The 23,831-nt window shown below is 49.7% G+C and overlaps 2 protein-coding genes and 1 long non-coding RNA gene across 6 annotated transcripts; 1 reads left to right on the forward strand and 2 right to left on the reverse strand.

Annotated features, from left to right (window-relative positions):
- Positions 1-823: 823 nt before the first annotated feature.
- On the reverse strand, positions 824-15,797 carry FLOT1 (flotillin 1). Of its 4 annotated transcripts, XM_009450860.4 has the most exons (13): positions 15,475-15,709; positions 15,095-15,151; positions 14,740-14,815; positions 14,562-14,652; positions 14,140-14,283; positions 13,629-13,748; positions 13,446-13,541; positions 13,108-13,260; positions 3,919-4,100; positions 3,682-3,727; positions 3,429-3,566; positions 3,023-3,187; positions 824-1,139 (listed from the first exon to the last, which is right to left on the reverse strand). In XM_009450860.4, the coding sequence occupies exons 2-13, from the start codon at positions 15,135-15,137 to the stop codon at positions 1,110-1,112; spliced, it is 1,284 nt and encodes a 427-aa protein (XP_009449135.1). In that variant the 5' UTR covers positions 15,138-15,151; positions 15,475-15,709; the 3' UTR covers positions 824-1,109. The 4 variants fall into 4 exon arrangements, with proteins under 4 accessions (XP_009449135.1, XP_063668070.1, XP_016810207.1 ...); XM_063812000.1 differs by lacking the exon at positions 14,562-14,652 and having other exon boundaries at positions 15,475-15,696; NM_001042381.1 differs by lacking the exon at positions 15,475-15,709 and having other exon boundaries at positions 1,110-1,139; positions 15,095-15,137.
- A 72-nt stretch (positions 15,798-15,869) lies between these two features.
- Positions 15,870-16,678, forward strand: LOC107975444 (uncharacterized). Its single transcript, XR_001718987.4, has 2 exons — positions 15,870-16,043; positions 16,181-16,678. It is a non-coding gene; the product is annotated as an uncharacterized LOC107975444 (long non-coding RNA).
- Positions 16,679-16,866: 188 nt separating this feature from the next.
- IER3 (immediate early response 3) lies at positions 16,867-17,449 on the reverse strand. The gene is made up of 2 exons (NM_001045501.1): positions 17,240-17,449; positions 16,867-17,127 (listed from the first exon to the last, which is right to left on the reverse strand). Exons 1-2 carry the CDS (start codon positions 17,447-17,449, stop codon positions 16,867-16,869), a joined length of 471 nt encoding a protein of 156 aa, NP_001038966.1.
- Positions 17,450-23,831: the final 6,382 nt, after the last annotated feature.

Raw genomic sequence — 23,831 nt, forward strand, 5'->3', positions numbered from 1 at the left:
TTCCTTTTGCCATGTTTTCAGGAATTCTAGGAACTAGTATTATTCCCAACATTCCTTCTATTTTAGCATGCTTTTCTGACTATAATACACTGTTGGGGGGAAAAATTAACTCTAAAACTCTTGACAGTATATAAGTAACTTGCTTTTCTCCCATTCTAGAAAGCCTATTGTATGCAAGAAAGCCTATTGTATGCAAGGGAAGAAGCTACATTCTAGCATTCATTTTCTTTCTAATAGAGCCAGGATCTTGCTTTGTCACCCAGGCTGGAATGCAGTGGTGTGATCATGGCTCACTACAGCCTTAGACTCCTGAGCTCAAGTGATCCTCCCACCTTAGCCTCCCAAGTAGCTAGGACTATAGGCAAGAGTCACCATACCTGAGTCTAGCATTTATTTTTTTTCTTTTTCTTTTTTTTTGAAACAGTCTCACTCTGTCACCTAGGCTAGAGTGCAGTGGTGCGATCTTGGCTCACTGCAACCTCTGCTTCCCAGGTTCAAGTAATTCTCCTGCCTCAGCCTCCCAAGTAGCTGGGACTACACGCATGTTTCACCCTGCCTGGCTAATTTTTGTATTTTTGGTAGAGACAAGGTTTCGTCATGTTGGCCAGCCTGGTCTTGAACTCCTGACCTCAGATGATCTGCCTGCCTTGGCCTCCCAAAGTGCTGGGATTACAGGCATCAGCCACTGTGCCAGGCCAAGCATTAATTTCCAATTGCTTCTGTTTTATTAGTACTTACTTACAGCAATTTATTTGGGTAGCAAAGTTGAAAACCTCCAGCCCATCCCTCAGTCTTGGTCAGGAAAGTATTCTAGACAACAGGCTCAAACAGTCTGATTTAATTAGGAAGTTAAATAAGTTGAGGTGGGGTGGAGTGGGATCATCAGAAGGCTGACATGGGACCGCTGGAGTTGGCAATCATAGCAGTGTGAGGTTGGCAAGGGGACCAACCCCCTTCAAGACAAGGCACAAACTATTTGGCAAGGAGAGATGAGGGGTGGGACCTCACTGTCAATGGACATGCTCAGGGAGGCCAGTGGGTTACATGCAACAGGAGGATCATTCAGGCAACTTCAGCTATGAGGCTGGGCATCTGTGAGGGCTGAAGGCTCAGGCTGTTCTCAAAGGCTTGTGATTCACCTGGCAAAAAGACAACAGTAGATGACACTTGGGAACATTCGGGAGGCTGAGGCCCCTACTCTCCCGGGCCCCAGTTTAGACGAATGGGCTATAGGCAGAACACACACAGCCAGGGTTCTTTCTGGTGCCCTACCACATCCTGTTTCCCAAAACAAAGACATCTGGATCCACATACAATAAATCACTGAAGAGAGCAGAGGGGGCAGAGCCTTGTTTGCACACTCTCCTTAGCTCTGAATATTCTACTGCAGGCCTCCAGGAGGCTCCAAGGAACCCAGCTTGAAGGTCATTGGTATGATCCAGTGCTTTTATTTACATACTTTTTTTTTTTTTTTTTTTTTTTGAGACGGAATCTCACTCTATCACCCAGGCTAGAATGCAGTGGTGCGATCTTGGCTTACTGCAGCCTCCGCCTCCTGAGTTCAAGTGATTCTCCTGCCTCAGCCTCCCGAGTAGCTGGGATTACAGGTATGCGCCACCATACCCAGCTAATTTTTGTATTTTTGGTAGAGATGGGGTATCACCATGTTGGCCAGGGTGATCTCAAACTTCTGACCTCAGCTGATCGTCCACCCTGGCCTCCCAAAGTTCTGGGATTACAAGCGTGAGCCACAGCACCCAGCCCGAATATGCATTTCTTTCTCTTTTTTTTTTTTTGAGACAGAGTCTTGCTCTGTTGCCTAGGATGGAGTGCAGTGGTGCTATCTCGGCTCACTGCAAGCTCTGCCTCCCAGGTTCACACCATTCTCCTGCCTCAGCCTCCCCAGCAGCTGGGACTACAGGCACACACCGCCACGCCCGGCTGTTTTGTATTTTTAGTAGAGACGGGGTTTCACTGTGTTAGCCAGGATGGTCTCGATCTCCTGACCTCGTGATCCGCCCGCCTCAGCCTCCCAAAGTGCTGGGATTACAGGCATGAGCTACCGCGCCTGGACTTTTTTTTTTTTTTTTTTAGATAGAGTCTTATTCTGTCACCCAGGCTGGAGTGCAGTGGTGTGATCTCAGCTCACTGCAACCTTCGCCTCCTGGGTTCCAGCAATTCTCCTGCCTCAGCTTCCCGAGTAGCTGAGATTACAGGCATGCACCACCAAGCCTGGCTAATTTTTTTTGTATTTTTAGTAAAGATGGTGTTTCACCATGTTGGCCAGGCTGGTCTCCAACTCCTAACCTCAGGTGATCTGCCTGCCTCAGCCTCCCAAAGTGCTGGGATTACAGGCGTAAGCCACTGCACCTGGCCCCATTTCTTTAACATACACATAATGCTTACTATATACCAGGCACTATTCTAAACACTGCAAATATTTGCTCGAGCCCCTCAACAATTCAACAGGGTAGTTTCTAATTATTAACCCAATTTTAAGATGAGGAAACAGGTATAGAGAGGTTGATTACTTGTCCAAGATTACAGCTAGCAGGCATTGTAGCTAGGATTCGCAACAAAACAGTGGTTCCAGAGCCTGTTTGCTGACTTCTACCATGATCTACAGGTGAATTAACTGGGGCACTGAGAAAAGCAGTGATATGCCCTGGAATTAATTAACTGTCAATAGGCTGCAACTAGTTCCCTATACTAGTGGGGTGACCACAAGCACAGGTTGCAGAGACAGTCGACCTGGATTTCACTCCAGCTGCACTAGCAGAATGAGTAGGAACATGCTGGATGTTGAGTTTCTTGACTTTGTAAAATCCTATATACCCTAATGGTAGTTTGATTTAAAACAACTCATTTATGTAGAAGCTTAGCACTGTGTCTGGCACACAGAAAGTGATTAATAAACATCAATGACTCCCAGGCCTGGATGCTGGTTAAATGCTAGGCATGCTGTGTCACACAACACAGGAACCTAGCAATTCTGCTCCTCAGCTCCAACCTGAGACCTCACCTGGGAGATGCTCACGCCTGTGAGTCTTTCCACACTCTCTGGCAGGCGAGTTAGAATGTCCAGTACTTCCCCAGTCACTTTGGCTGCCCCCATGGTCCCACTGCCGCTGGACACCAGTGTGATCTTATTGGCTGAAGTCAAGGGACCACTGATCTCCTCTGCCACCTGGCAGGAGAGAGACACCCACTCAGTGTCCATGATCTGACCACATTCTTCATAAAACAACTTACTCTGGGTTTTAAGGTCCTCGTTCCACTGATCATCCTTCCTCACTTTGGTCACTAATAATTCCCACCCCTAATTTAGAGTCCCCCTAGCCTGTTTCTCCCTAAGCCCCTCACTACACCCCACCCCTTAGTCCCTGGTTCTATTTCCTCCTTTCTTGGTGCCCACATGACCTCCAGACCTGGGGCAGCTTCTCTAGCAGCATGTCCAGCTGAGCAGCCTCTTGGTACAGCTGGAAGGCTTCTGCCTTCTTGGCCATCTGCTCAGCCTCGGCTCGGGCTCGGGCCCCTATGGCAAAGGCCTCAGCTTCCCCACGCATCTGAGGGTTAAGGATGCTTGTGAGATTGACGGAAATCATTAAGAACAAGAAATCCCCGATCAAGCAGCAACCCCCACCCTCTCCACAAGCCAGCATGAACTGCCTCTTAACTCACCCGCACAGACTCGGCTTCTGCCTCCGCCTGCATAATTAGTTGGGACCTGTGGACAGAAGGGAAGTGGAGGGTGGAGCCCAGCGGCCCTTACTCCCAGGAGAAAGGCCCAGTGCTGCAGAGGCAGAGGCTCCTGAAACCTGAAATCCATAGGAGTCCAGGTGGTGAAGGCTTCAGCACTCCATCTTGGGGTGCCTAGGTGGCAAGTGAGCTAGGCAGGTTCAGGGAGGGGACATTTACTTCTCTGCCTCGGCTAGGCGCTCCAGCTTGTAGCGCTCAGCTTCCGCTGGCTTCCGCACCCGGGCCTCCAGCTCCTTCTCCCGCCGGGCGATCTCCTGCTCCTGCACTGCCACCTGCTGGGCCCGCTCCACCACCTGCACCTGCACCCGCTGCTCCTCAATCTGCTGCTTAGTCTTGGCCACCTGGGTAGGAGGGTGAAGTCAGGTTCACGCTCTGAGTCAGCGGTGAAGAGCAAGTGCCCGGGAACCAGAGCTCCAGAGTGGGATATAAAAATAGGAGCCGGTGGCCGGGCGCGGTGGCTCACGCCTGTAATCCTAGCGCTTTGGGAGGCCAAGGAGGGTGGATTGCCTGAGTTCAGGAGCTCGAGACCAGCCTGGCCAACATGGTGAAACCCTGTCTCTACTAAAATACAAAAAATTAGCCAGGTGTGGTGGCGAACGCCTGTAGTCCCAGCCACCCGGGAGGCTGAGGCAGGAGAATTGCTTGGACCTGGGAGGCGAAGGCCACTGCACTCCACCCTGGGCAACAGAGTAAGACTCTATCTCCAAAAAAAAAAAAAAAAAAAAAAAGGAGCAGGTACATGAAGGTGGGTTCCCTCCTGTCTGCTTGGCCAGTCCAGTGGAGTCCAGTGTTTCTCTGATGAGCCCCCGTTTAATCTATTTTTCCCACCTGTGCCCCCTTCTAGAGTATAAATACCTTGAGGGCACTGAGCACATGTTGGCTTTCTGCTATCTCCAGTCTTGCTCAAATCCCCCCACTGTTGCTGCGATAACCTTAGTGCTAGCCTAGGCTACTGCAATAGCTGACTTATTTTTTGTGGGGGTGGGGACAGGTGATCTTTTTTGTCTTTTGCACATGGTGCAGATTTAACAGAAAAAAAAGTGAACCACGAGGCTTCTTCCTCATTCTCCAAACCACCTGGGTCCCTTTCCCAGAGAAACCACCAAGACCAGCTTCTTGTGTATCCTTCCAGGGATACTCTGAACATCTACAAGAATGTGTGTATTCATAGAATTCCTCTTATTTAGGCAGATTTCTTTTCTTTTCTTTTCTTTTTGAGGCAGTTTCGCTCTATTGCCCAGGCTGGAGTGCAGTGGCACGATCAGCTCAGTGCAGCCTCCACCTCCCAGGTTCAAGCTAATCTCTTGCCTCAGCCTCTCAAGTAGCTGGGACTACAGGCATGTGCTACCATGTCTGGCTAATTTTTGTATTTTTTTTAGTAGAGACGGGGTTTCACCATGTTGGCCAGGCTGGTCTCAAACTCCTGATCTCAAGTGATCCATCCGCCTCAGTTTCCAAAAGTGCTGGGATTACAGGCATGAGCCATCGCACCCAGCCTAGATTTCATCTTCTTATTCCTTGCAGTGTGAGGGAATCAGAAGGCTCTTATCAAGATGCTAGTGAGGAGAGGTGCCAGGCAAGGAACACATTTTTTTTTTCTTTTTGAGACATCATCTTACTCTGTCACCCAGGTTCAATGGCGTAATCATGGCTCACTGCAGCCTTGACCTGCCTGGGCTCAGATGATCCTCCCGCCTCCCCCTCTAGAGTAGCTGGGACTACAGGCGTGAACCAGCACCCCCGGCTATTTTTTGTACTTTTTGTAGAGACAGGGTTTTCTATGTTGCCCAGGCTGATCTCAAACTCCTGGGCTCACGTGATCCACCTGCCTCGGCTTCCCAAAGTGTTGGGGTTACAGGCATGTGCCATCACACCCAGCCAGAACACACGCCTTCGTTGTCCCATTGCTCAGGCTCAGCCATGCACCATCATCATTGTAGGTCTCATCAATACATGTGATGCTTCCCCTGCCTTCTACCTTCCCCCGGGCCCATCTGTTCACTCCAGAGAGAAGCATAGCTCTGGAGACGGCACTCTGTACTGTCTTTCACCCTAAATTTTCAAACCCGTTCCAAACTGGCCTCGTTGCCCTCTACACCGGTGTGCAGGATCACCTCTCTCCTGTGTCCCTTAGGCAACCATTTGTTTGTTTCTTTTTCCTTCCTGTCTATGCCCACCTTTTGGTGAAACTCAACCTCCAGAAGCTTCCTCAGAAAGAATATAAAGACAATATTTTTTCTGAGGTCTTGCTTTCTCTGAGATTTTTATTCTACCTTTTTTTGAGATGGAATTTCGCTCTTGTCACCCAGGCTGGAGTGCAGTGACGCAGTCTTGGCTCACTGCAATCTCCATCTCCCAGGTTCAAGCAATTCTCCTGCCTCAGCCTCCCATGTATCTGGGATTATAGGTGCCTGCCACCACGCTCAGCTAATTTTTGTGTTTTTAATAGAGATGGGGTTCCACCACATTGGCCAGGCTGGTCTTGAACTCCTTATCTCAGGTGATCCACCTGCTTCGGCTTCCCAAAGTGCTGGGATTACAGGCGTTAGCCACTGCACCCGGCCTCTACCCTTCTATTTTAATACCAGTTAGGCTGAAAGCAGGCTGCTATGTTGGGATTAACTTTCCATCAGAATTCTGAAGGCATTCCTCCATGGTTTTCTAGCTTTTTAAGAAATCTGGGCTTGGGCCAGTCATGGTGGCTCATGCCTGTCATCCCAGCACTTTGGGAGGCTGAGGTGGGCAGATCACCTGAGGTCAGGAGTTCATGACCAGCCTGGTCAACGTGGTGAAACCCCGTCTCTACTAAAAATACAAAAATTAGCCAGCAATGGTGGCACATACCTGTAGTCCCAGCTACTTGGGAAGCTGAGGTAGGAGAATCGCTTGAACCCAGGAGGCAGAGGTTGCAGTAGCTGAGATCACGCCATTGCACTCCAGCCTGGGTGACAAGAGCAAAAATCCATCTCAAAAAAAAAAAAAAGAAAGCTGGGCTTGATGCAGTGGCTCATGCCTATAATCCCAGCACTTTGGGAGGCTAAGGTGGGAGGATAACTTGAACCCAGGAATTCAAGACCAGCCTGTGCAATATGGCAAGGTCCCACCTCTAGAAAAAAATTTAAAAATTAGCTGGGCGTGGTGGTGTGCCCCTGTGGTCCCAACTACTGGGGAGGCTGAGGTGGGAGAATCACTTGAGCCTGGGAGGTTGAGGTTACAGTGAGCCTTGTTTATGCCACTGTATTGGACAACAGAACAAGACCCTGTCTCTGAAAAAAAAAAAAAAGGAATCTGAAGTCATTTTGAAGCCTGCTTCTTTGAGATCTCTCTCTCTAGAAGCTTTCATATTTTTTGTCCTCAGCATTCTTAAGTTTCACAGTGTTATGTTTCAATGTAGATATTTTTCATTCATTGCATTGGGCACTTAGTAGACCATTTCAATCTAAAACCTCATTTTTACATAATTTTTCTCAGAATGTTTCTGCTCCCAATAAGTCATGCCACATTTGCATGTGCTTGACTTTTTTTTTTTTTTTTTGGAGATGGAGTCTCGCTCTGTCAGCCAGGCTGGAGTGCAGTGGCATGATCTCATCTCACTGCAACCTCTGCCTCCCAGGTTCAAGTGATTCTCCTGCCTCAGCCTCCCGAGTAGCTGGGACTGCAGGCACGTACCACCACGCCTGGCTAATTTTTTGTATTTTTATAGAGTTGGGGTTTCACCGTGTTAGCCAGGATGGTCTCGATCTCCTGACCTCGTGAGCCACCCACCTTGGCCTCCCAAAGTGCTGGGATTACAGGCATGAGCCAACACCCCTGGCCCTGCTTGACTCTTATTAGTCCCTTTCCCTTACTTCCCTGCTTCTTTCTGTGGGGTTTTATTTTTCCCCTTTGTCAGCTCTTGCCAGGTTACCAAGCATACCCTGTCCCTGGCTTTCTTGGTTGCTCCCAAATCTGTGATGGCTTGCTCTGTTGCCCAGGCTGGAATGAAATGGCACGATCTCAGCTCACTGCAACCTCTGCCTCCCGGATTCAAGTGATTCTCCTGCCTCAGCCTCCTGAGTAGCTGGGATTACAGTCACCATTTCAGCTAATTTTTGTGTTTTTAGTAGAGACGGGGTTTCACCATGTTGGCCAGGCTGGTTTCAAACTCCTTTGTCATCTGCTCAGAGGGAAGAAGGTCTCAACACTGAAAGGAAGCTCTGAGTATGTGGGTGAGGCTTGCTGACTTTGAGCTTCACCCTACGGTGATCTGGATAGGCCATGTATGGAGAAACATCTGATTCAGGATTTTAAGTTATTTCTTTTTGGATTGGTCATGTTCCCCAGAGCAGTCTTCTGATCTCTTTTTTGGAAGATGGAAGTTCTGGGAGCTGAGTGGGGTTGAGGGGGTTGGGGTTGGGGTTGGCTCTCAGTATTTAGCATTCATGAAAGTTATAGTCATTTCATGCCCCTGTTACTGGTAAACTATCTAGGTCCTCACCTGTGCTGGGCCAGCCCCCATCACATCCTCTAGTCTACTCTCTTCAGATAATAGACTTCCAATGGCAGGTATGGTAACTCACACCTGTAATCCCAGCACATTGTGAGGCTGAGGTGGGTGGATCACTTGAGGCCAGCAGTTCGAGACCAGCCTGGCCGACATGGTGAAACCCCTCTCTACTAAAAAAAAAAAAATACAAAAATTACCTGGGCGTGGTGGTGGGCACTTGTAATCCCAGTTGAGGATTACTTGGGAGGGTGAGGCACGAGAATCATTTGAACCCAGGAGGCAGAGGTTGCAGTGAGCCGAGACTGCGCCACTGCACTCCAGCCTGGACAACAGAGTGAGAGACCCTGTCTCAAAAAAAATAAAATAAAATAGATAAATAAGATAATAAACCTCCAGATGTCTGTTGGAGCAGGGCAGGAACCATTACCCAGAGGCAGTGAGGGGCTCTGAGAAGGTGCTTTTCACATGTTCCTCTTATTTAACCAGTCTACCACAGCTGGAGAAGCACTGGGTGCTGCCAGCTCCTGAGCCTCAGATCATTTCATTGTTTTCCCTTTTGCAGGTTTCAAGCTCAGCTGTGTCATACCTGCTTAGTCAATTAGCACTGACTTCCACTTTCCAAAATGATGCTCTGGTTTCTGTTCCTATTTTCTCCATCTTTTTTTTTTTTTAAAGCCTAGTCAGCTGGGCATGGTGGCTCACGCCTGTAATCCTAGCACTTTGGGAGGCTGAGGTGGGAAGGATCCTTTGAGCCCAGGAGTTTGAGACCAGCCTGGGCAACATGGTGAAATTCCATCTCTACAAAACATACAAAAATTAGCCAGGCGTGGTGGCATATGCTTGTAGACCAAGCTACTCAGGAAGCTGAGGTGGGAGTATTGCTTGAGCCCAGGCAGTTGAAGCTGTAGTGAGCTGAGATTGTACCGCTGCACTCTAGCCTGGGGGACCGAGTAAGACCCGGTCTCAAAGAGGAGGAGAGGAGAGAAGAAAGAAGAGAAGAGAAGGAAAGAAAGGAAGAAAGAAAGACTAGTCAAGTGCAATAGTGAGAAGTAGGTAAAGAGTAGAACAAGGAGTTCAATCTGTAACTGACTGAACAATCAATTGAGATAACTCACTACCTTTGGATAAGCCTCTATCTTTACCTTAAAAAAAATCATTTTAGATCGCGCCACTGCACTCCAGCCTGGGCGACAGAGCGAGACTCCGTCTCAAAAAAAAAAAAAAAAAAAAAAAAAATCATTTTGGCTTTAGTGAGGTTTTAGGAGAGAGTAAAATTAGCTACATTTGTTTAATCCATCATCTCTGAAAAAGAACCCAACTCTTCTTTTGCTTCTTTTTTTTTTGAGACAGAGTCTCACTCTGTCATCCAGGCTGGAGTGCAGTGGCGTGATCTTGGCTCACTGCAAGCTCCGCCTCCCGGGTTTATGCCATTCTTCTGCCTCAGCCTCCCGAGTAGCTGGGACTACAGGTGCCCGCCACCACGCCCAGCTAATTTTTTGTATTTTTAGTAGAGACGGGGTTTCACCATGTTAGCCAGGATGGTCTCGATCTCCTGACCTCATGATCTGCCCACCTCGGCCTCCCAAAGTGTTGGGATTACAGGTGTGAACCACCGCACCCGGCCTTGCTTCCTCTCTTTGCCCGTTCTCCACAAGGCAACCAGACTGATCCCTATACAAATATAAATAAGACCATGGCACCTTTCTGCTTGAAGTTCTCCAATAGCTTTCCACTGTGCTTTCAGTTCTCTTCTGTGTCTCCATCGTGACCACACAAACCCTTTGTGATCTGGCCCTGCCTGCCTTTCCTCCTCACTCACAGCACACCAGCGCCCCCAGATCAGAAACCTCCTTTCTGACTCCACCTCACAGCCTTTGCACTTACTGGTCCCCTGCCTAGCCACAAGCCACGTATGACTGACTGACTGACTGACTGACTGTCTGTCATCCGTCCATCCGTCCATCCATCCATCCATCCATCTATCTTAGAAGGAGTCTCGCTCTGTCGCCCAGGCTGGAGTGCAGTGGCGCAATCTCGGCTCACTGTGCCTTCTGGATTCAAGCGATTCTCACGCCTCAGCCTCCCAAGTAGCTGGAACTGCAGGCTCAAACCACCACACCCGGCTAATATTTTTTGTATTTTTGGTAGAGACAGGGTTTCACTGTTGGCCAGACTGGTCTCAAACTCCCGGCCTCAAGTGATCTTCCTGTCTCAGCCTCTCGAAGTGTTGGGATTACAGGCATGAACCACCGCGCCCGCCACTTTTTAAGTATGACTACTTAAAAAGCACAGGCTAGAATATTCTTGGCCCAGAACTGTACATTGTTCCTTCTTATCTCCAAGTCTGATCTCAAACACCACGTCCTCATAGAAACTTTCTCTCACCACCCGCTAACCTAATATACTAACTCCCCTCCCACAGTTTTTCACATCACCCTGTTTATTTCCTTCACAGCACCTAAACAAGAATTATAGCCTGGGAAGGTCATTTACTTGCTTACTAGCTGTTTCCTGTGTCATAATGTAAGCTGCATAAGGGCAGGAATCTTTTCTGCCTCACCTCCATATTTATAGCCTCACCTCCAAAATGATGTCTAGCACATAGAAGGCACTTAACAGATATTTGTTGAATAAATCCTTCTTTCCTGAACACCTAGCACACTGCCTGGTGCATAACGAGAAACTGATAAAAGTTGAAAAGAGTCCAACCAGTCCAATCCCTTAATCTGCAGACAAGTAAGGTCATGTTTAGAAGGTTAAGAACCTTATCCATAGCTTCACTGCAAGCTAGCAGTTTCCATTATGGTAATCCTTTTCAAACTCAAACTCCAATGTGCATACAAATCACCTAGGAATTCACCTTGAGATTTTGTTAAAATGCAGGTTCTGATTCAGCTGGTCAGGGCCAGGGCCTGCAATTTTGTATTTCTAACAAGCTTCGCAGTGATGCTGCAGCTGCTGCTAGGTAGAACACAGTTTGAGTTGCAAAGCTGTATGCCATGTTCAACCTGTCAAGTCACCCAGGAATTTAACATAATAACAAAAGATGTTTTGTACCTTCATTATGCTTTCAGTCTGTACCAAGTCTTGGCAAAAACAAAATGCATAATATTGCTATCCTTTGGGTAAAGGTCTCAAAGTACAGTTGATTTTCATTGTTCTTGGTAGTTCTGTTCTATAAAGTAGCCATGAATGCTGAATTAGTTAATACCTAATTTGTTCCTAGAAGAAATACAGGCTAGGTTCCTGTGAGCCTCTGGTCACAACATTTTCATCAACTGATCAACATAGAGCCTTGCTTTATATGTGTTTCTGTTTAAAGACACCTTATGTAAAATATATTGTTGATTCATTAACACTGAACTCACAGCTAACAGCAGTATAACTTATGCATGAACGAAGCTTACCTAACACATGTATTTCTCCCATAAGGCACATCATAGCCTGCTTGCACTAAAGGACACTAGACAGCACTCCAGCACTGATGCTTGGGGGCCATTTTAAAGAGTGAATTCACCAATAAAAAGCACAAAAATGCAAAAAACATGGCAGTAAATATACTGTGAAAATAACACGGCTTACGGTATGAGAGCTGAAACAAGGCAGCAGAGCATCTCCTTGATCAACCTCACCCGGGTACTGTGCGTGTCTGCAAAAGATCCTGAAAGTACTGCGACTTTATTGGTAACCTTTTGAGGTTACCAATACATTTTAGTGAATAGGCAAATTCTCAGATACGAATAATGAAGAATGAAGATCAACTATACTTCCTGGCAATATCAAGGGCTGCCCATATCTCACTTTGCAGGATTCAATGTCCAAGTCCATGTTTTCCTTCTTCATACCCTTTTTTAATTAACCAGGGCTGCTGCTAGCCCATAGCATGCCTCTGTGCAAATCAGAAATTCCTCTGTGTAGATGCAGACCCATGTCAGAATGCACTGCTTGATTAGAGGGGCATGGGCCGGATCTGAGCTTGGATCCACTTTCTCGGTCAGATGCCTTTGCACGGGCACAGCCTGCTCCAAACATATGACCAGCCTTATTGATCATATCCCTTCTTGGCTTTCTCTTTTTTTCTTTTTTTGAGATGGAGTCTCACTCTGTCACCCAGGCTGGAGTGCAATGGCGTGGTCTCAGCTCACTGCAACCTCTGTCTCCTGGGTTCAAGCAATTCTCCGGCCTCAGCCTCCTGAGTAGCTGGGACTACAGGTGCGTGCCACCATACCTGGCTAATTTTTGTATTTTTAGTAGAAACGGGGTTTCACTATGTTGGCCAGGCTAGTCTCGAACTCTTGACCTTGTGATCCACCTGCCTTGGCCTACCAAAGTGCTGGGATTACAGGCATGAGCCACCGCGCGTGGCCTTTTTTTTCTTTTCTCTTTTTTGGACAGGATTTCACTGTCACCCAGGCTGGAGTGCAGTGGTGTGATCTCGACTCACTGCAACCTGCGCATCCTGGCTCAAGCGATCCTCCTGCCTCATACCCCAAGTAGCTGTGACTACAGGCCCGAGCTGCCATGCCTGGCTAATGTTTGTATTTTTCGCATAGACAGGGTTTCACCATGTTGCCCAGGCTGGCCTTGAACTCCTGAGGTCAAGCAATCAGCCCGCCTTGGCCTCCCAAAGTGCTGGGATTACAGGCATGAGTCACCACACCCGGCTGGCCTTTTCTTTAAAGCTTTTCAGCTGTAACATCTGAGTCTTTTAAATCTCTCCTCATATGGGGGAGTTGGTCCAGAGATGGAGAGCCAGAATAAGACCAAAGTTAAAGTATGAGAAATAGTGTAGTGGTGTCCTGAGATGGACAGCCTGAGAGGAATGGGGAAGGGGCAGAGAGTGGCCTGGCAGTGGCTCTGACCTGAAGCTGATAGGCCAGGTCAGCCTGTGCTCGGCGGGTGTTGACCTCGATGTCATAGGCGGCCTTCTTCAGTTCGTAATCTCTCTGTGCCTTGGCCATCTCGATCTCACTCAGGTACTGAGCAGACACCTTTTCCTGCTTGGCTTTAGCTTCCTGTCCAAGCAGAGATCAGGTAGGAAATGTCAGGGCAGGGGGAGAAAGGCCACGGTGACAGCCTGCTTCCCACCAAGGTTCTCTTTCTGCCTCATGTATTTTCCCTGCTCACCCAGCACCCCTGCTTCTTCTCAGTTGTGCCACTTCTATCCCCTTTCCCACTAAGCAACCCCCATCTCTCTCACCCGGATCCCAGCATCTCTCTTGGCCTCTGCTTCTCCAATCCGTGCATCTTTTTGGACTTGAGCTGTTCGAGCCTTCCCCAAAGAGTGCAAATAGTCCTGTGGTAGAGATGTAGAAATTAGTCCTTTGGAGGGCTTAAGAGATGGGAGCAAGGAAGCGGGGAAGGATCAATTGCCTAGTTTTACCTGGTCATCGTGAATGTCCTTCAGAGTGTAGCTAACCACACTGATGCCCATGTTGACCAGGTCTGAGGAGGCCACTTTGAAAACCTGTTCTGAGAATTTCTGCCTGTCCTTATAGATCTCCTGTGATAACAGGATGGTGGGGAGAAGGGATGTAAGTTTTTTGTTTTTTTTTTTTTTGGCTCACTGCAACCTCTGCCTCCTGGGTTCAAGTGATTCTCCTGCCTCAGCCTCCCAAGTAGCTGGGATTACAGACACCCACCACCATACCCAGCTAATTTTTGTATTTGTAGTAGAGAAGGGGTTTCACCAGGTTGGCTGGGCTGGTCTCGAACTCCTGACCTCAAGTGATCTGCCCACCTTGGCGTCCCAAAGTGCTGGGATTACAGGCATGAACCACCCTGCCTGGCCGGGATGTATGCTCTTGGATCCACTGTCTCTCACAGACTAGTGTGGGCCTTGGGCCCCCCTCATTTTGACATCCTTCCAGATGGTTCCCTGCCCCGAGGCCAACCTCCACAGTCATGTGGGCCATGATGGCCCTCTGGTGGCCCTCTAACGTCTCCAGGGCAATGTGGGCAATCTCAGCCTCCGTCTTCCCCAGGAACATCTGACAGGCGGCCGCCAACATCTCCTTGTTCTGCCCCTGGATTTTTACCTGTAGCCAGAGTAGGGGTAGGAAAGGTGTGGTGGGGGTCTCATGAAGTCAGAGAAAAAGCAGAGAGAGAAGGGAGAGCCCTCTAAGAAACGCTTCTTCCATTTCAGGGAAAGAAAGGAGGAGGAGGCAAGTGCCTTGGGGTGCCTGGAAAAGATGAGACTAGCAGAGGAACTTCTCTGCAGGCAAGGGTTGAGAAGACTGTGGCCAGAAGATGTCTTAATGTCTGGGAGAGGGTGATGGGGAAGTGGACTTTGGGGAAAAGGCTCTGAAAGCTTCACCTGGGCAATGCCAGTGACTGAGATGGGGACCCCATGGCGAGTGTAAACCTTTTCACTCTTGACATTGAGGGTCAGTGTGTTGAGAGAGATCCTAGGGGAAAAAGAAGGGGCAGACAGTAAGAAGAGGAGGAAAAAGAGAAAACGGAGGTCCCCCTTCCCTGGTTCCCTTCTTGCCTACCTCTGGATCTGTTGGATGCAGGGCAGGACAAAGACACGCCCTCCAGCCACCATGACTGGGGGGCTTCGGCAGAACCCTGCAAGGTGTGGGGCAGTGAGGAACGGTGGCAGAGCTTGAATGTGGAAGACTGAGGAACTGGCGGGGGTGAGGGGACAGCAACCCACAGGAGAGAATCTGGGAGCTGGAGGGGAAGCAGTCTGGGCCTTGGAATGGTAGGAATCAAACTGGGCAGTTCGTGGCCATCAAGGGGCAGAAGTCTGGCGTTGGGAAGTTGGTAGGGAGAGGGAGAAGGGGCAGAGGCCAGACTCACAGGGGTTCTGGGGTCACTGGCTGGGAAGGGAACAACAGTACTTACCGGAGACCACCATGGCCTCATTTGGGCCACAAGTGAAAAACATGGTTCAGGCTGGAGCTGGAGGAGAGGGAGGGAAAGCCTTTGCGGATGGGGAAGGCGCGCTGTGGCGTCCACAGGGGCCCATCCTTTCCCTTTCCCGTCAGGCCCTCCCAGTCTGCATCCGCCACGGCCCGTCCCTTCTGCACCCATGGGTCCGCTAAGGCTTTTCCCTGCAAAATCCTTAAGATCCCCAGCTACCTCTTCTCCGCCTGCGTATGGTCCCTCCCTTCCCCTCGCCGCTCCCTTTGATAAAGGTCCCCCGCGCCCAGAGGCCTGCAGACCTTTCCCCTCTCTCCCTGCTTCTCGGCAGCCCCAGGCTCCATCTCCCCTCCCCCACTCACCTTCCGGGACACGGGCGGCAGCCCGGCTGGGGTCTCGGGAAGGGCGGGGTCGCGCAGGGACCTGGGAGACGGGCAGGGGCCGCTCGCAGACCAGCTTTCCTGGGAGCTGGCCCCGCTCCCGCGTTCCCCACCCGGCCGCACCCTGTTGCTGCGGAGACGCGACCCCGCCCCCCGCAACGGACTAAGCACCCCCACTTCGCCCCGCCTCGGCCCAGTGCGCTCGGCCCGCCCCTTTCCCGGCAGGCCCCGCTAGAGTCCGCAGCCCGCCCGCCCGCTGGCTCTCGGGCCCAGCCGGGCTGCCTGGTTAGCCCGGGGAGGGCCACATCCCTGCCGCCCCAGTCACCGCCCTTCTTGAGCCGGGAATCCCGCCCACGCCGCGCCACGCTCCGCCCCCGGGTGAGGGACTTGACCACCGCCTGGCACCCTGGCGTAAGGGTGATTGCCACATCTCGGATTCGCCGCGGGGCAACTACCTGGGAAAACCGCAGACTGGGCAATGAAAGACTACATCCGGCAACCGGATGCTGGGTTCTGTGACTCCAGGAAAAGGGGCTCCTGGGCCCAGGGAGGTGCGCGGGCCTGGGACTCGGCCACGGCGCCTCCCGCCGGTCCTTGCCATCTGAAGGCGGGGAGGAGTGGGGAGTGGGCGCTTGCAAAGATACACTCAAGACTGCAGACAGTAAATCAATTTTATTTGTGTTCACAGAACATACTAGGCGATCTCGACAGTCGCTCCGTGACAGCCCACCAACCCCCAACCCTCTACCTCGCAGCCGCCCTAAAGGCGACTTCAAGAAGATGGAAGGATCTCACGGATCTCATTCCTAATGGTCCGCCGAAGTCTCACACAGTAGACAGACGGAGTTGAGATGCTGGAGGATGCAGTCACCTCCTAAACTTACGACCCACCACCAGACTTCATCCCAGCCGGGACGTCCTCCCCCACCCGAGTCCTCCCCATTTCTTCTCCTACTTTGCCGCAGTTCCAGGTGTCCTGCCTCCACCAGTCCCACAAAGCTCAATAAATACCAAGAGACCTGCATTTACAGCAGGGGGAACATCTCACACCCTTGCATAAGTTAAAATAAATATTACGTACACATCTCCATCACCTAGGAGGACGTACATAAATACATATAAATATTAATTAGTAGCAATAAGAAATAAATTAACGACGCTCTCCTTCCCACCGGGCCTAGCCCCAGCTTGACTGTGCCTCGGTCTCTGTGCGCCTCGGTCCCGCCTCAAGCACCGGGTGGCGTCTCCGCTGTAGTGTTCTGAGTTCAAGTTGCCTCGGAAGTCCCAGTTGGGGATACGCTCTCGCGCATCAGGTACGCCTGGTGTTTCTTTGTGGTTTTTCGGATTCTTTTTGGGGAGTGCGGGGAGTCACAGTTAGAAGGCGGCCGGGTGTTGCTGGAGGAAAGTGCTGAGGTCCAGAGCGTAGTCCGAGGGCTCCGAAGTCAGATTAAAGGGCTCGAGGACGGGGGACACAGGGGTGGGCGCCAGGGATGCGGCGTTAGGGGCGTCCTCTGGAGGCAGGGGCGCCGGCACACCCTCTTCAGCCATCAGGATCTGGCAGAAGACGATGGTGAGCAGCAGAAAGAGAAGCCTTTTGGCTGGGTTCGGTTCCTCGACTGGCAGCTGGCGCCGGACCTAAGGGGAGACAAAACAGGAGACAGGTCAGGTCGAGGCCTCTGGAGTCGGGTCGTTCCCCAGTGACTCCAGGGCAGCGCACCCCGCGAATGCCCACTTCGGCGATACTCACCACTCGAGGGTAGAGAACCCTGCGGCTGCGCTTTCGGTGCCCGCGAGAGGCGCTGGGGCGCCCGGCAGGGGCCGCTGCGGGCTCCGGGAGAGGGTCGAAGGTGAAGATCTCAGGACCGGAGCCCCGCCGGGGTCCCGGGTTGGTGGAGGGGGCCGGGGTCGGGGCCTGCAGGATGGTCATGGTCGGGTGGCAGCTGCGAGAGTGACACATGGTGAGACGACCGGAGTGTAAGGCCAAGTGAGGGTCGGCTGCCGGCAGAGGTAATTTATGTGCTCCTGAAAATTGGGCGGGTCCTTCTAACTCCTCCTCCCGCAGCTGGGGAGCGGTTGGCAGCAGCGGGCTGGAAATTCCGACGATTAAACAAAGGGAGTGGGTGGAGACTTGACATGCACAATCCTAGGCGCCCAACTGCACGTTGTGAGTGTGTGAGTCGTGAGTGGGGGTGGGTGAGATCCCGGGCTGCAGGCACATGTCTAGGCATGTGGCACCTGGAGAGGGGCTCACTTTAGCCACAGGATCCCTCACAGGCCTTTTTTTTTTTTTTTTTTTTTTTTTTTTTTTTTTTTTGGAGATGGAGCAGTCTCGTTCGGTCGCCAGGCTGGAATGCAGAGGCGCGATCTCGGCTCACTGCAACCCCTGACTCCCTGGTTCAAGCGATTTTCCTGCCTCAGCTTCCCGAGTAGCTGGGAATACAGGCACGCGCCACCACGCCCAGCTAATTTTTGTATTTTTAGTAGAGACGGGGTTTCACCCTGTTGGCCAGGGTGGTCTCGATTTCCTGACCTCGTGATCTGCCTCGCTCCCTCCGTCCTTCTTCTAGTAGTCTCAAGTTGCTATTGCTGCCATCTTTACGTCCACGAGTTCCCAATGTTTGGTTCCCACTTATAAGTGAGAATGTATGGTATTTGGTTTGCCCGCCTCGGCCTCCCAAAGTGCTGGGATTACAGGCGTGAGCCACCGTGCCCTGCCAAGAGGGCTTTTTATTGGAGATCAGGCCATCCTGCTGCAATACTGACCCAGTTATATGCACACATTCATGCACTTGTAGGTATCCTTAGAATATAAACTCCCCAAGAAGGAAATTGTTACAGAAATAGTCAAGATTAAGGGAGAAATGAACACACTAGCACACACAGACACAAACCTGCCTGCCTGAGCACACATGAAGACACACACCGCGTAGCCATACAAAAGAACAAAATTATGTGCTTTGCAGCAACATGGATGCAGCTGGTGGCCATTATCCTAAGCGGATTAACTCAGGAACAGAAAACCAAATACCACACATTCTCACTTATAAGTGGGAACCAAACATTGGGAACTCATGGACATAAAGATGGCAACAATAGCAACTTGAGACCACTAGAAGAAGGACGGAGGGAGTAAGGCAAAGGTTGAAACACTAACTATTGGGTACTATGCTCAGTACCTGGGTGACAGGATCATTCATACCCCAAACCTCAGCATCATGCAGTATACCTAGGTAACAAACCTGCACATATACCCCAGAATCTAAAATAAAAGTTGGGGAGGGAGGGAAGGATAGAAAGATTAAAAAAGTAATACACAATGGTGGGGCATGGTGGTTCTTGCCTGTAATCCTAGCATTTTAGGGGGCTGAGGTGGGAGGATCACTTGAGCTCAGGAGCCTGGGCAACATAGTGAGACCTTGTCACTATAAAATAACAACAACAACAACAACAACAATACACAATTAAATATTATTCAGCCATAAAAAGAATGAAATCCTGGAAAAAAAGGAAAACATACCACGTACACCTACCAACACACATGTACACAGTAAAGGTGCAAAGACTGTATAGGGACAGTTCAGCAAAACTACTCTCTTAGGAGCGTGCAGAAATATTCACATAAAGGCTGGTGCAGAGGGCCACAAATACAAAGGCAATAGGTTAGCAGCCACCCAGATTTGCCCCTTGCTGTAAGTCAAACAACCAAATTTATGGGACAAACATTCTAAATTATGAGACATTATACAAATGTTACAGTAATGGTAATTACTCAACTTAAAGCAGATTCACATTTCCATAACTTCCTTACAGACAGCTGCTCATGGACACAGAATTTAACTTTTTTTTTTTGTTTTGAGACAGGATCTGGCTTTGTCACCCAGGTTGAAGTGCAGTGGCATGATCTCGGCTGACTGCAACCTCTGCCTCTTGGCTCAAGCCATACTCCTACCTCAGCCTCCTGAGTAGCTGGGACCACAGGTGAGCACCACCATGCCTGGCTAATATATATACATATATATATAATTTTTTGTAGAGCCAGGGTTTTGCCATGTTGCCCAGGCTGGTCTTGAACTCCTGAGCTCAACCAATCTGCCTGCCTCGGCCTCCCAAAGTGCTGGCAGCCACCGCGCAGAATTTAACATCTTTTGAGCATTCACCTGTTTCAGGCGCCCTCTGTTGCGGGTACTACTGTTGAGAGTCCTGAGGCTAGTTTCAGTATAAGTGCTGTGCCATGCAGCTGCCTGAGGAAAGCCAGATAAAGCTGATACTCCAGCCATGAGGGCCTTACCCTCCGGCATGAGGAGGGAACCATGGCCAGGAGAGCTCTCTATCTGTCTGTCTCTGTTGCTCTCTCTCTCTCTCTTTTTTTGTTATATTGAGTTTCTGCCTGAAGGAAAGGCAAGCTTTCTTGAAGATCCTAAGAAAGGCCAGGCGCAGTGGTTCACACCTGTAATCCCAACACTTTGGCAGGCCGAGGCGGGTGGATCATTTGAGGTCAGGAGTTCGAGACCAGCCTGGTCAACATGGTGAAACCCTGTTTCTACTAAAAATACAAAAATTAGCCAAGCATGGTGGCGCATGTCTGTAATCCCAGCTACTCGGGAGGCTGAGGCAGGAGAATCGCTTGAACTCAGGAGGCAGAGGTTGCAGCAAGCCGAGAGCGTGCCACTGCACTCCAGCCTGGGTGACAGAGTGAGACCCTGTCTCAAGAAAACAAGAACAAAACAAAAAACAAAAACAAAAACAAAAAAACCTAAGAAAACTGAAGACTAAGTGTTAAGGGGGGGACCCAAAAGAGCTAGTGTTCACATCTGTCCAATCAATCAGGGGAGGCTTCATGGAAGAGTGGCACTGAAGGTGACCTTGAACAGTGGGTGGGATATGACAAATTCAGATGTGGAAGATGACTGTAAGAATGGAATTAGCAAAGACCTTGAGCTGGAAAAGTACAGGATGTGTTTGGGGAATCACAAGAAAAACAATCTCAGAGTAAGTTTCCTGTAACGGAGTAGTGGGAAGTAATAATGGCTGGAAAGGAGTGGAATTGGGCAGAGTGGGGAGAGCAGAGCTGCCAGGTCAGGAGCCTGGGTTTCACTCTAGACTGTAGATCTTGTGGGTTGCTGGATTTATGATAAAGGGAGGAAAATTCAAGCAGGAAACTGATTGGGATGAGGAGTGATGCTCTGGACGGGTAGAGACTAAGGCAGGATACAGGAGGCTATTGGAGGGGCTCAGGTAGATGATAACAAGAGCCTGAGAAGGTGGCCCTAAGAGACATTCCTAGCATAAGATAATCAGAATTGGGCAATGAGATGGATATCATTAGGGGAAGGGAGCATGGGAGAGGGAGAGTTGCCGACAGCAAGAGGATGAAAAGATCTGAGATGACTCCAGAGATTTGAAATACATCTGGCTCAGATCTTTCTACCATCATTTTAAGCCTGGTGCACAAAGTGAATACATATATGATCTCTTCCATTGGAGGCTGTGTCATACACGTGTTTGTGTCCTCCAGAGAACCCAGCATGGTACCTTGTAGGCAGCAGTTGCTCAATAATCTTGTTAAATGCCAGGTGAAATGTACAACTGTAGGTGTGCATGTAGTATTCCCACCTTGGCTGGGTCACACCAAACTTCTGAGATGTGGCTCCACTCCTCCAAACCACTCATACAAATGTACAACGTCTTTAGAAAAGCTGGGACAATTCTTACACAGACACCAAACAGGAAACACTTTTCTCCCCTCCCACTTAGGAAACACTTAAAGGGATTTTTCAATCAAGAACATGTAGGAACACAAATAAGAGGACAGGCCACAACCGGCTAGAAATAGATACACTACTGCTCTGTGTACAATTCCTGGGCCTACAAGTCACTTTATTTTATACTCACTACTCTTATCTAAATACACAAGATCCCTTCCACATTACACATTTCTTCCTGGCCGGCATAAAACACACCTCCTCTGTAAACAAAGGCGCATTGCTTTCCCACGCCTGTCTTCACACCTGCCATCATTCTTACATTTACACCCAAGCACAGGGAGCCCACCACCCCCAACATCCTTATTCCAAGGCAACTCGCACGCTACACAATGACCAACATAAACCCATGACTACTTACACATGTGGACAGACCCTCACACTCACATAAACATAAATTGGGAGTAGGGGGAGATAGTGATGATGGAAGAAAACTAGTGGGTGGGAGAGAGAGAGAAGCACCAAAGGTTAGGAATGCATTACTTGTTTATGATGGAAAATTTCTCTAGGGCATTAGGCAGAGGAGGGGAAATGAAGGGGATGCCAGGATCTTGTTTTGCCACTACCTCCCACATCTGGAATCTGGGCCTCCAGCTGGGTCTAGTTATCCTCGCTGTCCTCCCGGCACAGAGAGACCTTTCTCTGTGGCAAGACCAGAATGGGACAAAGAGAAGACCTGAGAACCCGGACTGCTCACCATTCCCAACCAATCCCATCCCCATTCCTGCTACCCTCAGAGCCCTAGGGCTCTGCTCCTGCTCCTTCCTGCCACACAGGAAGCTAGGGAAAGGTTGGGGGTGAATCATTAAGCCAATAACGGGGTGGGGGAGTGCAGGCTGGGGAATGAGTTAAGGCCAGAAAGTGCCAGGTGCTGAGACGAGCAACTGGACTGGCTCCCACTGCCCCAGTCCTGGAGAAACAGGCCCTTAGCCTCCTCCATTTCCAGCTCTCCTCCTCATTTCCTTCCCATCTTCCCCCAGATCACCATGTTCCTTCATTTCCCTCGTTTGACCTTTGCCTTGATCCATCACCACCACTAGCCTCCTTCTCAACCCCTTGTTTTTCTTCATGACACATATCATGTTGGGGAATCATTTTATGTATTTGCTTTTTGCTGTTGTTTGTCCCGCCTACTGGAATATAATCTCCACGAGTGTACAGGGCCACATCTGACCTTTTTCTCATTAGATCTCTGTAGTATCTCCAGTACTTGGCTGTCACCTAGTAGGAACTTAATAAATATTCTTAAATCTATCTCCTCCGAGGAGCTAAACCTCATCTCCAGAGAGGTCTGTTTATCTAGCCATGTTCCTTTAGAGGCCCCCATGTTTGCTCTTCAAAGAGGAGGTTGGGGGCACTCAGGTGTGGCTCAGGTGATCCGCCGCTGAATCAGGAACAATTGTGCAGTGACGACAGCGACAGCAAAGCCCTGGCCCGCGCCCTTTACAATCCCTGACATAGGAGTGAGTCAGGCCTGCTGCCCCACCTGGGTACTGCTGCACTGCTGACCACAGGCCCAGAACGGGGGACAGCAAGAATGGGCACTGGCGGAGGAAGAATGGGCAGGGGAAAGGGAGGCAGAGATTTGGAAATGGGAGCATCTGAGAAAGGAAAGCAGGGTGAAGGGACTGCACCAGGGTCCTGGGGGTAGGGAATGACAAAGTGAAAGCTTTTTAGCTGCACCTAGTATTCAGTAGATCCTCAATAACTACTTGTTGACTTGAGATGGGTTTGAGATAGAAAGGAAACACGGAATAGCAAAAAGAACATATTGTAATCTAGTGGTGTTAGACGAAATTGGGTTTAAGTGCCGGCTCTGCTACTTATTAACTAGGCAATATTGGGCCAGTTACTTAATGTTGCTGAAAATCTGTTTCCTCAATTGATAAATGGGCAAATTGACCTCTAGGTAACTGCAAAGGTTAAGAATATAAATTTACTCCTGGGCACATAGTAGGTGCTTCTTGCATGGAGCAGGGGCATTATTATAATTATGAGAAGAGGGACTGCTTTGGAACAGGGATGGGCAGCAGTGAGCCAACCCAGGAGTAGGGAACTGGAATGAGAAAATAACCTCTAACTGCTAACATCACCAGGAGATACAAGTTCTCTTTCTCTTTTTACTCTGCCCTCCCTCCCTCTCCATATCAGGTAGGTTTTGAGGCTCTTTATTTTCCAGAGAAGCAAAGACTTCTGCATTCCTAGTTCCTGTTCAGCTAATGTGAGTGATTTTATTTTTTTATGTATGTATTTATTTATTTTTTGAGACAAGGTCTCACTCCCTCACCCAGGCTGGAGTGCAGTGGCATAAGCATGGCTCACTGCAACCTCAACCTCCTGGGCTCAAGTGATCCTCCCACCTCAGCCTCTTGAGTAGCTGGGACTCCAGGAACGTGCCACCATGCCCAGCTAATTTTTATTTATTTTGGTAGAGACAGGGTCTTGCCATGTTGCCCAGGCAGGTCTCAAAATCCTGGGCTCAAGCGATCCTCCCGCCTCAACCTCCCAAAGTGTTGGGATTACAGGCGTGAGCCACAAAGTCTGGCCTTTATTTATTTAAAAAATTTAGTTTGGCTG

The sequence above is a fragment of the Pan troglodytes genome, chromosome 5 (assembly GCF_028858775.2).
Source record: "Pan troglodytes isolate AG18354 chromosome 5, NHGRI_mPanTro3-v2.0_pri, whole genome shotgun sequence".
Lineage (NCBI taxonomy): Eukaryota > Metazoa > Chordata > Mammalia > Primates > Hominidae > Pan > Pan troglodytes.

What these genes read in the sequence shown, in the direction of transcription:
- FLOT1 (XM_009450860.4), bottom strand. Translation starts at nt 15,137, where the DNA reads ATGTTTTTCACTTGTGGCCCAAATGAGGCCATGGTGGTCTCCG. An exon ending in TGAGGCCATGGTGGTCTCCG is followed by an intron (nt 14,816 to 15,094) that starts GTAAGTACTGTT and finishes CACACCTTGCAG; the next exon opens with GGTTCTGCCGAAGCCCCCCA. An exon ending in CAGTCACTGGCATTGCCCAG is followed by an intron (nt 14,284 to 14,561) that starts GTGAAGCTTTCA and finishes CTCTGGCTACAG; the next exon opens with GTAAAAATCCAGGGGCAGAA.
- IER3 (NM_001045501.1), bottom strand. Translation starts at nt 17,449, where the DNA reads ATGTGTCACTCTCGCAGCTGCCACCCGACCATGACCATCCTGCAGGCC. An exon ending in GGGTTCTCTACCCTCGAGTG is followed by an intron (nt 17,128 to 17,239) that starts GTGAGTATCGCC and finishes GTCTCCCCTTAG; the next exon opens with GTCCGGCGCCAGCTGCCAGT.